The sequence below is a fragment of the Octopus bimaculoides genome, chromosome 11 (genome assembly GCF_046866305.1).
Source record: "Octopus bimaculoides isolate indiv1 chromosome 11, ASM4686630v1, whole genome shotgun sequence".
In the NCBI taxonomy this organism is placed as follows: Eukaryota; Metazoa; Mollusca; class Cephalopoda; order Octopoda; family Octopodidae; genus Octopus; species Octopus bimaculoides.
The window spans coordinates 62,193,163-62,206,944 of record NC_142938.1 but is presented as its reverse complement, the minus strand read 5'-3'; the positions used below and the strand labels follow the sequence as shown (position 1 = coordinate 62,206,944).

The following is a 13,782-nucleotide window of genomic DNA, read 5'->3' as shown; positions in this document are numbered from 1 at the left end:
TCCTTTGATAAAGGTAGCTTTTGCACATTTATCAAGGCCAAATTGCATCCTGATGTCATCACTGAATTGTTTAACAATCGCTAGTAGGCCTTTGAGTTGTTGGTCATTTTTTGCAAAGAGCTTTAAATCATCCATGTAAATGAGATGATTTATATTTTTATCAAATATTTTATAACCATACTGTGCATCATTGAGCAATTTTGAGAGCGGTATTAGGGCTAGACAGAAGAGGAGTGGTGATAGTGAGTCACCCTGGAAAATGCCACATGAAATTCTTACATCTCCAGCATTTAGAGATTCATTGTCATTGTTCAACATCAGTGTGGTTCTCCATGATCTCATACTTACAGATAAAAAGTTTCGCAGAGTAGGAGCTATTTTATACATTTCCAGACATTTCCTAATCCAGCTATGTGGTAGGCTATCAAAGGCCTTTTTATAGTCTATCCAGGCTATTGACAAGTTTTTGTGTCGCTTGTGACAATCTTCTAAGATCATCTTATTGATGAGTAGCTGATCTTTACAACCATAAGATCCACGTTTACATCCCTTTTGCTCATTAGGGAATATGCTACTTGCTATTAAAAACTATAGGTGTACTCGGTTAGGACAGATGTTAGCGTCTTATACATTGTTGTTAAGCAGGTTATGGGGCGATAATTTTTTGGTTCGTTTGTTTCCTCATATTTTGGAAGCAGGAATGTTAAACCATTAACTAGCCAAGAGGGCATCAAACTAGGATTTTGCAAAACATCGTTGTAAAGTTTTGTTAGCAGTTCATGGCTTTCTGGGAAGGCATTCAACCAGAAGTTAGGAATGTTATCCTTTCCTGGAGACTTCTATTTGCTTGACCTCCTGAGAGCAGATCTTATATCTTCTACCTTGACCCCCTCCCACTTTTGCTCCTCTAAGGAGTCTAGGTCTGTAAATATTCTATCAATCCAAGGGGCCTTTTCATTGTGTGTTTTATCTTCTGCCCAGATTTTATTCCAAAATTCTTGCACTTCTTCTTTTGATGGGACAGACTTTATTGTTACTGGTGTTTTCCCTATCTTCCTGTAGAAATTTTTGGGGTTATTTTTGAACATATTATTATCTCGGAAGAATCTAACACGCTTTTCATACCTTGCTATGCGGGCAGCTTTAGCACATACCGTTTGCTTGATGGTTTCTATGGTGGCATCAATGTCAACTATGGTTCTCATATTATATTTTTTCTTTAGTTTATGGGTCTTTGTAGGTTTGATACTCTTGTCAAATTTAAGGTTTTTCAAACATTCTATGTCAGATCTAAGCAGCTTAATTTGGTGTTGAATGCATTCTTGCCAAGAAGGCTTTTTGTGGGAGTGTTGTCTTTTTCTAATCTTTTCACCACATAGAATCGTTGAGATTCTTGCGGATGTATAGTACAGGTGGTTGAGATCTGTAATATCAACATCATTAGCTGAAATTATATCCTTAAGTGCAAGGCGGATTTTACCAATTATTTTCAGGTTTTGGTTAGAATTGCGAATTTTGGGGAGAGTGTCGCGTTCATTCATACTAGTTTCTTTAATTTTCAGCCATTCAATCATGATTTGATTTTTTAGATCATGTAGTTCTGTTGCGTCGATTTCTGTATGACTTCCTTCATCTATTTGATTTTCACCTGAATTAGTGTTTATGGTTGGTTCAGAGAGTATTTCACTTTGCCTATCAGTTACCTTACCTCTTTCAATCATTACTGTATTTTCATCAGCCTTGGGCTGGTTTATAATTATTTCCTCTGTACTACCTTCTTTAGCTGCAGTTTCATTCTTTTTATCCTTTATTGCTTGCTTAATTTGGTCAATCTCTACTTCAGTTAGTAATTTTTTTTCATAATGTTTCTTCTGACGTTGGCAAGTTTGTTACTGTCTATGTAGGGTCTTACTTCAAGGTGTTTCTGTCTCCAGTTTAAGTAGGTTTGTACAGTATTAGATTTATCTGTAGGGAAATATATGGCATGGTAGAAGGCTGTAAGAACTTCTTTATTATCTTCCCTAGACCATTTTTCATTCTTTTTCTTTTGGTTATTTGTTGACGAGCATGGATGGCCATCTGTTGGAATATTCCGGTTGTGGGGTACTTCCAGCTCCTGTGTGTCGGGAAGATTTGAACCAGTAGCAGATTTCTCGTCTCGGATCTGGTTCATTATCCGAGTAAGTGGTCCTTTATAACCCGGTCTATGACCATTCCGGTTTATATTTTGTTTTATTAACAGTTTTATTAACAGTGAGGCATAACAAGCTTCGACGTTGACGCTAGGGGACGGATCTGTCTGTTTAGGGTACATTTTTTGAGACAACACCGTCTCCGAGCTCTCGTGACGTAGCTTCTTAAGGCTAGCAGATCTATTTCGAGTAAGTGGCCCTTCGTGATTCGGTCGATGACCAATCTGGTTTGTGATCTGCCTTGTTATCATTGAGGCATGACGAGCTTTGGCGTTGACATTAGGTGACGGATTTGTCTGTTTAGGGTCAGTTTTTTGAGACAACACCGTCACCGAGTTCTCAGCATGTAAACATTGCTCGTAGCGTAGTTTTTTAAGGCTAGCAGATCGGTATTCATCTGTATTTTTTGTTGTTGATAGATTTATCTCCGGGCATAGTGTATTTGTGTGTGTGTGTGTGTGTGTGTGTGTGTGTGTGTGTGTGTGTGTGTGTGTGTGTGTGTGCGTGGCGTTTTAAACTTATGAATGGTTCACTGTCTGTGTTTGTTCACAAAATGAAAATAAATAAAGAAGAAAAAAAAGTTTTGGTTTTGCTTCGTTTGTGATATGTGTTTTCGTATGCGTGAGTGTGTCCTGTGATTTTCACGTAGTTGTGTAAACATTAAGATGCATGTGTAGTTCTATGGGTATTATTATTATTATTATTATTATTATCATTATTATTATTATTGTTGTTGTTGTTGTTGTTGTTGTTGTTATTATTATTATTTACTTTTAATCTGCATGTTTGTTACAATCACTTGCCTAGACACACCCAGCGTCCTAGGATGATTGAAGGATAATAGATGTTAAAGTTTGACCGAAAGCTTGGAGAGAGGATGTGGCAGGGGCAGTAGTGAAATATCTTCATGTAATACAACACAAACGTTTAAATGGATAGGGTTTTTCTAAGAACGTGGGCAATACTTGTCAGTACAATCTTTTAGATTTCTCTGATAGGTGGTTCTCTTGGGATATTATCAAGATGTTTCTGACATCTCCTTTTTTTATGATACCTAGGGCACCTACAATAACAGGAAAAGTTCTCGCTTTAAGGTGCCAAATCTTTTGTATTTCAATTTCCAGGTCCTTAATTTACTTAGTTTGTCAAATTCCTTTACAGATATATTTTTATTAGTGGAGACACTTACATCTGCTAGTCTACAAGTATTTTCTTCCTTGTCTTTAATAATTATACCGGCTCAGTTAGCCTGGATCGCTCTGTCAGTGTTGTTATTATTATTATTGTTCAGTAGTTTTATTTTTATAACGTGCTTTCACTTCACTACCGAGCGCAGCTCTGTGCGCCTTGGGTATGTGCTGTGGTTTGCTGTGGTGCTCTTATGTTTACTGTATTGAAAGTGTTTTGCGTAGAATGTGTGCAGTACCCAGTAGTGCAATTTTCTGTATGTTATATATATTTGTAAGTCCTGCTATTTTTGTAATGTATTTGTCTGAATATTTTTTTATTATACCTAAGGCACCTACTATGATAGGAATTGTTTCTGTTTTTAGATTCCACATTCGAGTTATCTCTATTTCCAGGTCTTTGTATTTTGAAAGTTTTTCCATTTCTTTTCGAGAAACGTTGTCATCTGCTGGTATTGATACATCAATTAGAAAGCATTTTTTTTCTTCATGATCTTTGACAACTATATCTGGTCTATTTGCCTTAATTTCTCTATCTGTGTGTATTGGCATATCCCAGAGTATGGTTGCTTTCTCGTTTTCTGTGACCTTTTCTGGCGTGTGTTTATACCATCTTTTTTCTGTTGTTATTCCATAGTGTTGGCATAGCTTCCAGTGTATATAGGTCCCAGCTCTGTCGTGTCTGTGAATATATTCCTTCTTCTTCTTCTTCTTCTTCTTCTTCTTCTTATTATTATTATTATTATTATTATTATTATTATTATTATTATTATTATTATTATTATTATTATTATTATTATTATTATTATTATTATCATCATCATTATCATCATCATCATTATTATCATTATTATCATTATTATTATTATTATTATTATTATTATTATTATCATTCAGTAGTTTTATTTTTATAACGTACTTTCACTTCACTACCGAGCGCAGCTCTGTGCGCCTTGGGTATGTGCTGTGGTTTGCTGTGGTGCTCTTATGTTTACTGCATTGAAAGTGTTTTGCGTAGAATGTGTGCAGTACCCAGTAGTGCAATTTTCTGTATGTTATATATATTTGTAAGTCCTGGTGTTTTTGTTATGTATTTGTCTGAATATTTTTTTTATTATACCTAAGGCACCTACTATGATAGGAATTGTTTCTGTTTTTAGATTCCACATTCGAGTTATCTCTATTTCCAGGTCTTTGTATTTTGAAAGTTTTTCCATTTCTTTTAGAGAAACGTTGTCATCTGCTGGTATTGAAACATCAATTAGAAGGCATTTTTTTCCTTCATGATCTTTGACAACTATATCTGGTCTATTTGCCTTAATTTCTCTATCTGTGTGTATTGGCATATCCCAGAGTATGGTTGCTTTCTCGTTTTCTGTGACCTTTTCTGGCGTGTGTTTATACCATCTTTTTTCTGTTGCTATTCCATAATGTTGGCATAGCTTCCAGTGTATATAGGTCCCAGCTCTGTCGTGTCTGTGAATATATTCCTTCTTAGCCAGGACTGGGCAGCCAGAGATAATATGATTTATTGTTTCTTGTCGATCTCCACATATTCTACAGTTACTTGTTATATTTCTTTTCATTATGTGTTTTTGGTAATTTCTGGTGGGGAGGCTTTGGTCTTGTGCAGCAATTAAAAATCCTTCAGTCTCTGCTTTGAGTCCTGAGCTTCTCAGCCATTGCTGGGATTTTTCTCTGTCTATTTCTTTCGCATTTAGTTTAGCCCAGTATTTACCATGTAGGGGCTTTTCTTGCCATCGTTTTATCATGGTCCGTTGCTGTTCTAGTTTTAGTTTGGATTTCATTTGTTTTATAGCTTTTGTTGTTTCTTCTTCTTCTTCGTATTTGTTAGGTAGATTGATTTCTTGTTTGTATTTGTCAGCTTCCTTAAATACTGAAAACAGTTTTTTGTTTTGCTCGTGTTTTGTGGCTATTTGTATTAGTTTCCCTTGCTTCTGGAGTAGGTATTTTTGCAGTCCTATGGTGGTTATTTTATAATAGTTTTCTAGCTGTATAAGACCCCTGCCACCTTCTGTGCGTTGTATATATAGCCTTTCTATGTCAGATTTTGGGTGGTGCATCCTATATCCTGTCATTATTTTTCTTGTTTTCCTGTCTATTTTACATAGTTCGTTTAGTGTCCAGTTAAGGATGTTGTAGCTGTAGCTTATAACTGGGACAGCTAAAGTGTTGATACCCATTATCTTGTTTTTAGCATTGAGCTCTGTTTTTAGTATTGATCTAACTCGTCTATAGTACTCTTTCTTTATTTTTTCTTTCATTTGTGTATGTTGTATCCTATCTAGTTCATTGACTCCTAAATACTTATATGGTTGGCTTTCGTCTAGTTCTCTTATTTCATTGGCTTTATCTAGTGTTATATTGCTACTTTTAACTAATTTTCCTCTTTTCAGGGTTGCTTTGGCACATTTTTCTAATCCGAATTTCATTTCTATTTCCTTGGTAAAGCCGTGTACTGTCTGTAGTAGTGTTTCTAGCTCTTTGTCGTTTTTTGCATATAATTTTAGGTCATCCATATATAGAAGGTGGCTGACTGTTTTTCCATAGCATTTGTAACCGCATCCAGTTCTATTTAGCAATTCTGTTAGAGGTGTGAGTGCCAGGCAGAACAGGAGTGGAGAGAGCGTGTCTCCCTGGAATATTCCTCTTCTAATGGGGATGGCTTTCGTTTTCACAAGTCCGTCTTTTGTTTGGAGCTGTAGCACTGTCTGCCATTTGTTCATTGAGTGCTCTATGTATTTATTATTATTATTATTATTATTATTATTATCATTATTATTATTATTATTATTGAGTGAGATGGCAGTTCATGCCATCAAAGTGACACTGGGGTAAAATATACGAGGCCCAGTATAGCCATCATCACTACCCGCCTGATAAGAGTACACCAGGCACAGGTATCACAACCATATGTGCATGATTTGGTAATCTCATATAAAGATAAACAGCGCCTGACCTTGCTTGTGGGGCCTAGTTAGAATTTTCTTCAGGTCGAGTAGCCCATCCTGCTCAAAAGGTCCCTGTATGAAGGTTGTTTAAGGATGTTGAACGAAACACCCATGTTTCCAAAAGTGAATTATCCAAACTCAACACATAGCTATGATGCTCCCCCACTACTTCTACTCGTGATCAAAGATGCACATATTGTCAGCCACTAAGGAACATGCTCAACTGGTTAAGGTCAAACAACTGACAAGCAAATCTACGGAATTGAGCAGAATATTTGTTGTAGCCCATCTTATTATTATTTACTTTTAATCTGCATGTGTGTTACAATCACTTGCTGAGACACAGCCAGCGCCCTGGGGTGAGTGAAGGATAAGAGATGTTACAGTATGACGGAAAGCTTGAGGGTGGGGAAGTGACAGGAGCAGTAACGAAATATCTTCAGGTAATACAATACAAATATTTAAACTGATAGGAGTTTTCTAAGGATGTGGGCAGTACCTGTCAGCACAATCTTTTGGATTTCCCTGAGACATGGCTTTTGACATTCCTTTCTTGTCATACCTAGGACACCCATAATAACAGTAACATCTCTCGCTTTAAGGTCTCACATATTTTGTATTTCAGTTTCCAGGTCCTTATATTTATTTAATTTGTCAAATTCTTTTACAAATATAGTTTTATCAGTGGGAACACTTACATCTATTAGTCTACAAGTATTTTCTTCCCTGTCTTTAATGGCTATGATCCATTAAACTAGATCGTTCTGTCGGTGTTGACTGGAAAATCCTAGAGGTTAGCCTGGTAGTTTTTTGTAAGCAAGTTTTGATCTTGTGCCGCCAATATGAAACCTTCTCCTCTGCTTTTAGTCTTGAACTTCTCATTCACTCATGGATTGTTGTTTGGTCTACATCAGCATTTCGGCTTTGAAGTATATACTGTCCATGCAGAGGCTTTTGGCTCCATATCTCCTCAATTTGTTTCTGCCCGTTCTTTTTGCAGTCTGCCTGATCCGTTTTACTTATTTGGTCGCAGTGATTTCAGGTTCTTCGTCTAGTTCATGGCTGTAATTCTCCTGTAATGCTCCTTTCATATTTTTTTCCTTCATAGTAGCATGTTGTATAGCTTCGCTTATCCCCAGATATTTATAACTTTCTTGTGGGTCAAGTTCCTTGATGGTAGCGTTGGTATCTAATTAAATTGAAGCTGTTTGCCTGAGCTTGCATCTTACAAAAGTTGCTTTAGCACACTTATCAAGGCCAAAATCCATCCCGATGTCATTGCTGAACTCGTTAATAGTTATTAGCAGCCCTATTAGCTCTTTGTCATTTCTAGAAAACAACTTCAGATCGTCCATATAAAACAGATGGTTTACTATAGTATTATACACTTTGAACACATACCTGGTGTTACTCAATTCGTTTGAGAGTGGGATCAGTGCCATGCAAAAGAGTAATGGAGAGAGGGAGTCACTTTGAAAGACGCCTCGTTTGATGCTGATGTTGTTAGATTGGCTCATCCCATTATTATGGTTTAGAAGGAGACGTATATTCCACTTGGCCATGCTATCTTGAAAGAATTTGGAGACGACAGAAACTTTATGTATCTTAAGGGCCTTGAGGAGCCAACTCTCAAGCGCTTTCCCGTAGCCTATCCATGCCATACTCATGTTCTTTTTGCTCCGGCAATTCCTACAATCATTTTATTTATTAGTAACTGATCTTTGCGTCCATAAGAATTTCTTTTACAACCTTTTTGAGCTTATGGAGTGATAGGGTTCTCCTCATGAAAAGTTTATATTCTTTCAGTCAGTATGGATGTGAGGATCGTGTAGATGGTGTTGAGACATGTCATTGGTCGGTAGTTCTTTGGATTTTTCGTGTCTTCAGTTTTTGGTAGAAGGTATGTTGTTCTTTCAGTCAGCCAGCTAGGTATTTGCTCTGAGCTCTGGGTGACATCAGTTAGGGATGCAGCGAAATTTTTTGGTGTACTTCTGTCAAATAATTCAGTCAGAAGTTAGGGATCCGGTCTAGTCCTGGGGTTTTCCATTTGTGAGACTTTACAAGAACATATCTTAACTCTTCTATTCCTATTGCCTCCTATTTCTGCTCTTCAGCTTCATCCAGTCTCACTTTCTCACTCCATATCTTCTTCCAGAACTCTTCCATTACCTCAGTCTTAGGTGGCTCCTTTACCTCTATCTTACTTTTTGCCAATTTCTCTATAAAATTTACTTGCATCAGTTCTGAATACTTTGTTTCGTCGATAAAATTTTATTCTTTTGTCATACCTTCTAAGTCGTCAGGTTTTCAGTTGTATTCGTTGTTTCAATAGTTCCTTGGTTGCAGGGAGGTTTATAATGGCTGCTGTGATTTCTTCCTTTTGTTATTGAATAAGAGGGGTAGCTTTATTATCTTCATTTTCTGAAACCCGATTGTGATCATCTTAGTTATTTTCTTTTTTATCTCATTTCCTCGCTGATATATTTCTTCTTCGGTCATATTATACAGCTAGCACAGGTATTCATGGATTGTTTGTTTAGTTTCGTAAGACTTTTGCATGCACTATGTGTGTATATTTGTGCGTATGCATATGTCTGTGTCATTACTTTCGTGTTTGTCTTCTGCCCCCACCTCTTGACTACAGGTTTTGGTTTCTCTACATTCCCGTAACTTAGTGCGGCTCGGCAAAAGTAACGATAGAATAAGTGCAAAACTTTTAACCAAAGTAAGCAGAGAATTTTATTTGTCCGACTATACCCTTCAAGGTTGTTCCCCATAATGGCTGTAGTCCAATGACTGAAAAAAGTAAAAAGTAAAACGAAATCTATGTAAGTTCAGTTTCTTTTAGTAATATTTACTCTGCTATACGTATGTTTAAGTCCTAGAGTTTGATTATAAATTTGTCTATACCACAGTAATCATGGAGCTTGTGGATAATATTTCTTATTCTTATATTTTCTTATTCAGATTGAACTGAGAAAACACAGCCCAAAATCGGGAAAGCATGTCGTCGTTTATGTATTCAATGCAGAATGGAACAACAAACAGTACTGAATATAGTATCACCATCGAAGAACTCAACAGACAACAAGTTTTGATAAGACTTCCGTTTACTATTCTAATTGCATTAACAATGACCATTGGTTTCGTTGGAAACATTTTAACTATTTACGTTTACGGATTTCGTTTGAAATTATCACCAACTTATTTGTTTGTCGTCATGCTGGCTTGTACTGATTTGATAATATGTGCCTGTGTGACACCAGCTCGTATTGTCCAAAATATTTACCCTATGATGACAACCTGGGATATATTGTGCAAGTTCCATTTGAGCTTATCAGTATTCACAGGACTATGTAACTATGGTCTTCTACTGGCCATTGCAACGGATAGATACAGAAAAGTATGCCAACCACTGAAGTCTCAGATAACAATGACAGCTGCTAAAATCATCACAGCCTGTATTTTTATTTTCTGTGCAACACAGGGAAGTATTGCTCTTCTTTACTATGGAAGTATCAAGAAACCGACTAATTATCCTGGTATCTATAGCTATTCCTGCTCAGCAAAAAACTACAAGAAGCCTAACTATTACCAGCTTGGATTCTTTGCTCTCTACTTTCTGCTAGCAGTGTTTACGTTTGTTATTCTTGTTGTTCTCTACGCCATAATTCTTCGACATATGAAGGTAATGAATAAAAAAAAAATTGCTATATCCCAACAAAATAGGAATAGTATTGCAAACGTCCCCTGTCCTGATAACATTCAACAAAAGTGGCTTGATGCACCAGAAATGATTGATCCTAATCGATTATCCTCGAGCGTTTCTCTGGATGTAGTTGAATTGTCAGTTACCGAAATATCATCGAAAGTTTCCTCGGATGAGATATCAACGGCATATGCGAAAAACATTGCACCTCGTATGACAAAATTACGGGAAGCGGACAGCGAAAGACGAGCAAAAGAACAAGCCAAGAGGACAAAACGTACCACTATAACGATGATGATGATTACAGTTGTCTTTATAGTGACCTATTTGCCTTGCACCGCTACCTTGATAGTAAATGCTATTGTGAAGTCACTAAGCTCGGTTCCGAAAGCAGCATTGTTTTTCTATTGGTTTGCACGGCATAGTTTTTACATCAGTTCTTGCTCAAATCCCATTATTTACAGCTGCAGGAACAAGAATTTTATAGACGAAATAAAAAAGATGTTTGGAGTAAAACAGAAATAAATTGAAACAAACTGCGAAATGGATGCGAAAACTCTAACAAAAAATCTAAGAGATACACAGCTGCTGCTGCTGCTGCCTCTTCTTCTTCTTCTTCTTCTTCTTCTTCTTCTTCTTCTTCTTCTCTCTCTCTCTCTCTCTCTCTATATATATATATATATATATATATATATATATAGATAGATAGATAGATAGATAGATAGATAGATAGATATAGATAGATAGATAGATAGATATAGATAGATAGATAGATAGATAGATAGTTAGTGTATGTATGCATACACGCATGCTATCTACATACATATATAAATGCAGGAGAGTATTGTAGTTCGCTTGAAGCATTGTGTATTGTTTGTAAAGAATAAAAAGTTTTTAATGGTACGACAATGCACTATAATACAAATATAATGCATTCATAAAAAGACATGCACTCGGACATATATACATACATATATACATGCATGCAGATTATTTATATATATATATATATTTGTGTGTATGTGTGTATGTGCGTGTGTGTGTGTGTGTGTGTATGTATGTGTGTGTGTGTGTGTGTGTGTGTGCAAAGGCTCGAAGGCTGAAACTTCGAAATCACTGTCACCCTTTCCTGTAAAATCTTATAAAAAATATATTTTATCTATTTCTTCAACATCTATTTTATATCTTTATAAATTGGGTTTTCTAGAAGACAACGAAGACTCCCAAGAATGTTTGCCCCATTTTTATGTATCAATATTTGCATAAAACTAAGGCGGCAAGTTGGCAGAAACGTTAACACACCGGGCGAAATGCTTAACGATATTTCATCTGTCTTTACGTTCTAAGTTCAAATTCCGCCGAGGTCGACTTTGCCTTTCATCCTTTCGGGGTTGATAAATTAAGTACCAGTTGCGTTTTGGGTTGATAAATTAAGTACCAGTTGCGTATTGGGGCCGATCTAATCGACTGGCCCCCTCCCCCAAAATTTGGGTCCTTGGGCCTAGAGTAGAAAAGAATATTTGCATGAAACTTAATTCTTGTTCCCCTTTTATAATCAAAGAATATCCACAACTAAATTTTATATAATTTTCCATTGATAATCAGTTGGTCACAAAATAAATCATATCTCCTTCTGTCATTTACATATATAATATATTCTAACGCTCAAAAACCATGGTGAGAACGTCTACACCGATTTAATCAGTATATATTTAAAAAAAACAATACAAACGCCAAATACATTCAATTCTTGATAATGATGTTGTGAAGGTCCAGAAACTTCGGATATGGATTTACGTACTCTACTCTTCCAAACCAGCTGTGGAGAGCTAATGAATATGAAAAGTGTAAAATAAAAAAGATAAAGCTTCAATATAATCGAGTATTTAATAAAACACGCATAAAAGAAAGGCCATTTCGTAATATCATAGTGGTATGGATATAGAACCGAGAGAAACTAAATATGATCTAAATATGAACTTTGGACTCTACTCACCTCAAGCCATGCATGTATACAGCTATCATTGGATCATGTTAATGCAATAATATGTAATGATATATGTAACTTTCAGCATCTACCAGCTAATACTGATGAGCTGAAAGAATTGTAGTGATTTGTAATAAAACCGTTCCTTTATTCCAACTTCTCGTATTAAAATTCTTTTTATACACACACACACACACACACACATGCACACACACACACACATATATATATATATAAATACTAGACTGCCCCTGACTCGTTGGGTCGAATCACCGGGAAACTCTGAGTTCCCAGCAACGGTGTTTTGTTTCATGGGTTTTTTTTTTCTTTTCCAGGTTATTTTGCATGTTTTCAACGAATGTTACTTCCGAAAGATTTGGCTACTATTTCTTGCACGCCCTGCTACCATGTAACAAGTATTTCGGGTCCTTTATCGCAAATAACTGTTATGTGGGAGCAGGGTGTGCTAGAAATAGCAGCCAAATCTATGGAAAAAAAAACTATTTCACACCGAGGTTACGAACGCGTCTTTTACGAAATATTGGATTGTCTGGAAAGTTCGTGCCGATTTTTAAAGGAAAGAAAAAGGTCAATAAATACTTGCCATTACATTTTTAATCAACCAAATATGAACCATTTTGTTGCACAATGCGTCTTCATCTTTCCTTTAACTTGAAAATACCCTCTTCCCAGAATTGAGGTGGTTTCATGGCAAATAAGTCGAAAGGTAAGCTACTATAAATCGGCATGAACTTTCCGAACAACCCAATATTTACCATATTTTTAAAGTCATTTTCATTTTAAGATAGTTTTTCAAATATGGCAAAAATAATTTTTGTTATGGTATTTACTTGAAAATAATTTAGAAAAGCATTGAAATATTATCTGTTCAAAGAAAGCTAAAATATAAATACTTACTGTACAAACAATTTACATTTTTGAAATCACCTTCACTTAAAAATATGTCTAAATGATTAAACTATTGTGTCTAACAAAAGCGAAATTAGAAACTACGGAAATGTAGCAAATGACTTGATCTGTGATCGTGCGATGAAACAAAAACAATTGCAGCGTGGAAGATGTTTGTAACTCGTTTGTTTTCATATTTCATGTTGTTTACACAGTTGCTGACGTCCTGTACTCATATATGCATATATATATATATATATATATATATATATATATACACACATATATATACACACACACACACACACACACACACACACACACATATATATATATATATATATATATATATATATATATATATATACATATATATATATATATATGCATATATATATATATACATACAACCTTCGTCAGAGTAATAGTCAGATAAACAACTTGAACAGACACACATTCCTTTGCCTGTGTTGTTACTGAGTATGATGCTTTCTTGTTTTCGTTATTTCAGACAAGTTTTAGCATCTAGTCATAAGAGTTTTTCAGGTAGGTGTTTAGGCCAATTGTAGCAATCTTCATTGTTAATTCCAGTTGTAAAAGTCCACGGCCACCCTCTTTTCTTGTCAACAATTTTCATATTTTTTCTGTCAAGATTACATATTTCAGTAATTGACCAGTTAATGATATTGAAACTGTATTGATCAAGTATTGATCGCTTCGATTCTGTTTCTTGCATTCAGCTCTGTCCTGAGTATTGCCCTTACGCTGCGTTAATTTTCTTCTGGTCCTTTCGCTCACCACCTTCAAATACCCCTAGGTATTTGTA

General features: G+C 35.8%; 1 protein-coding gene across 3 annotated transcripts in view; it reads left to right on the top strand.

The window, feature by feature from the left end:
• LOC106869681 (uncharacterized) overlaps nt 1-12,203 on the top strand; it is a 64,898-nt gene extending 52,695 nt beyond the window's left edge. For all 3 annotated transcript variants that reach the window (XM_089360204.1, XM_014915509.3, XM_014915508.3), the window contains exon 2: nt 9,319-12,203. In XM_089360204.1, the coding sequence (XP_089216330.1) occupies nt 9,356-10,585 (1,230 nt within the window). In that variant the 5' untranslated portion in view covers nt 9,319-9,355 and the 3' untranslated portion in view covers nt 10,586-12,203. The remainder of the gene's footprint in view (nt 1-9,318) is intronic.
• The last annotated feature ends 1,579 nt before the right edge of the window (nt 12,204-13,782 follow it).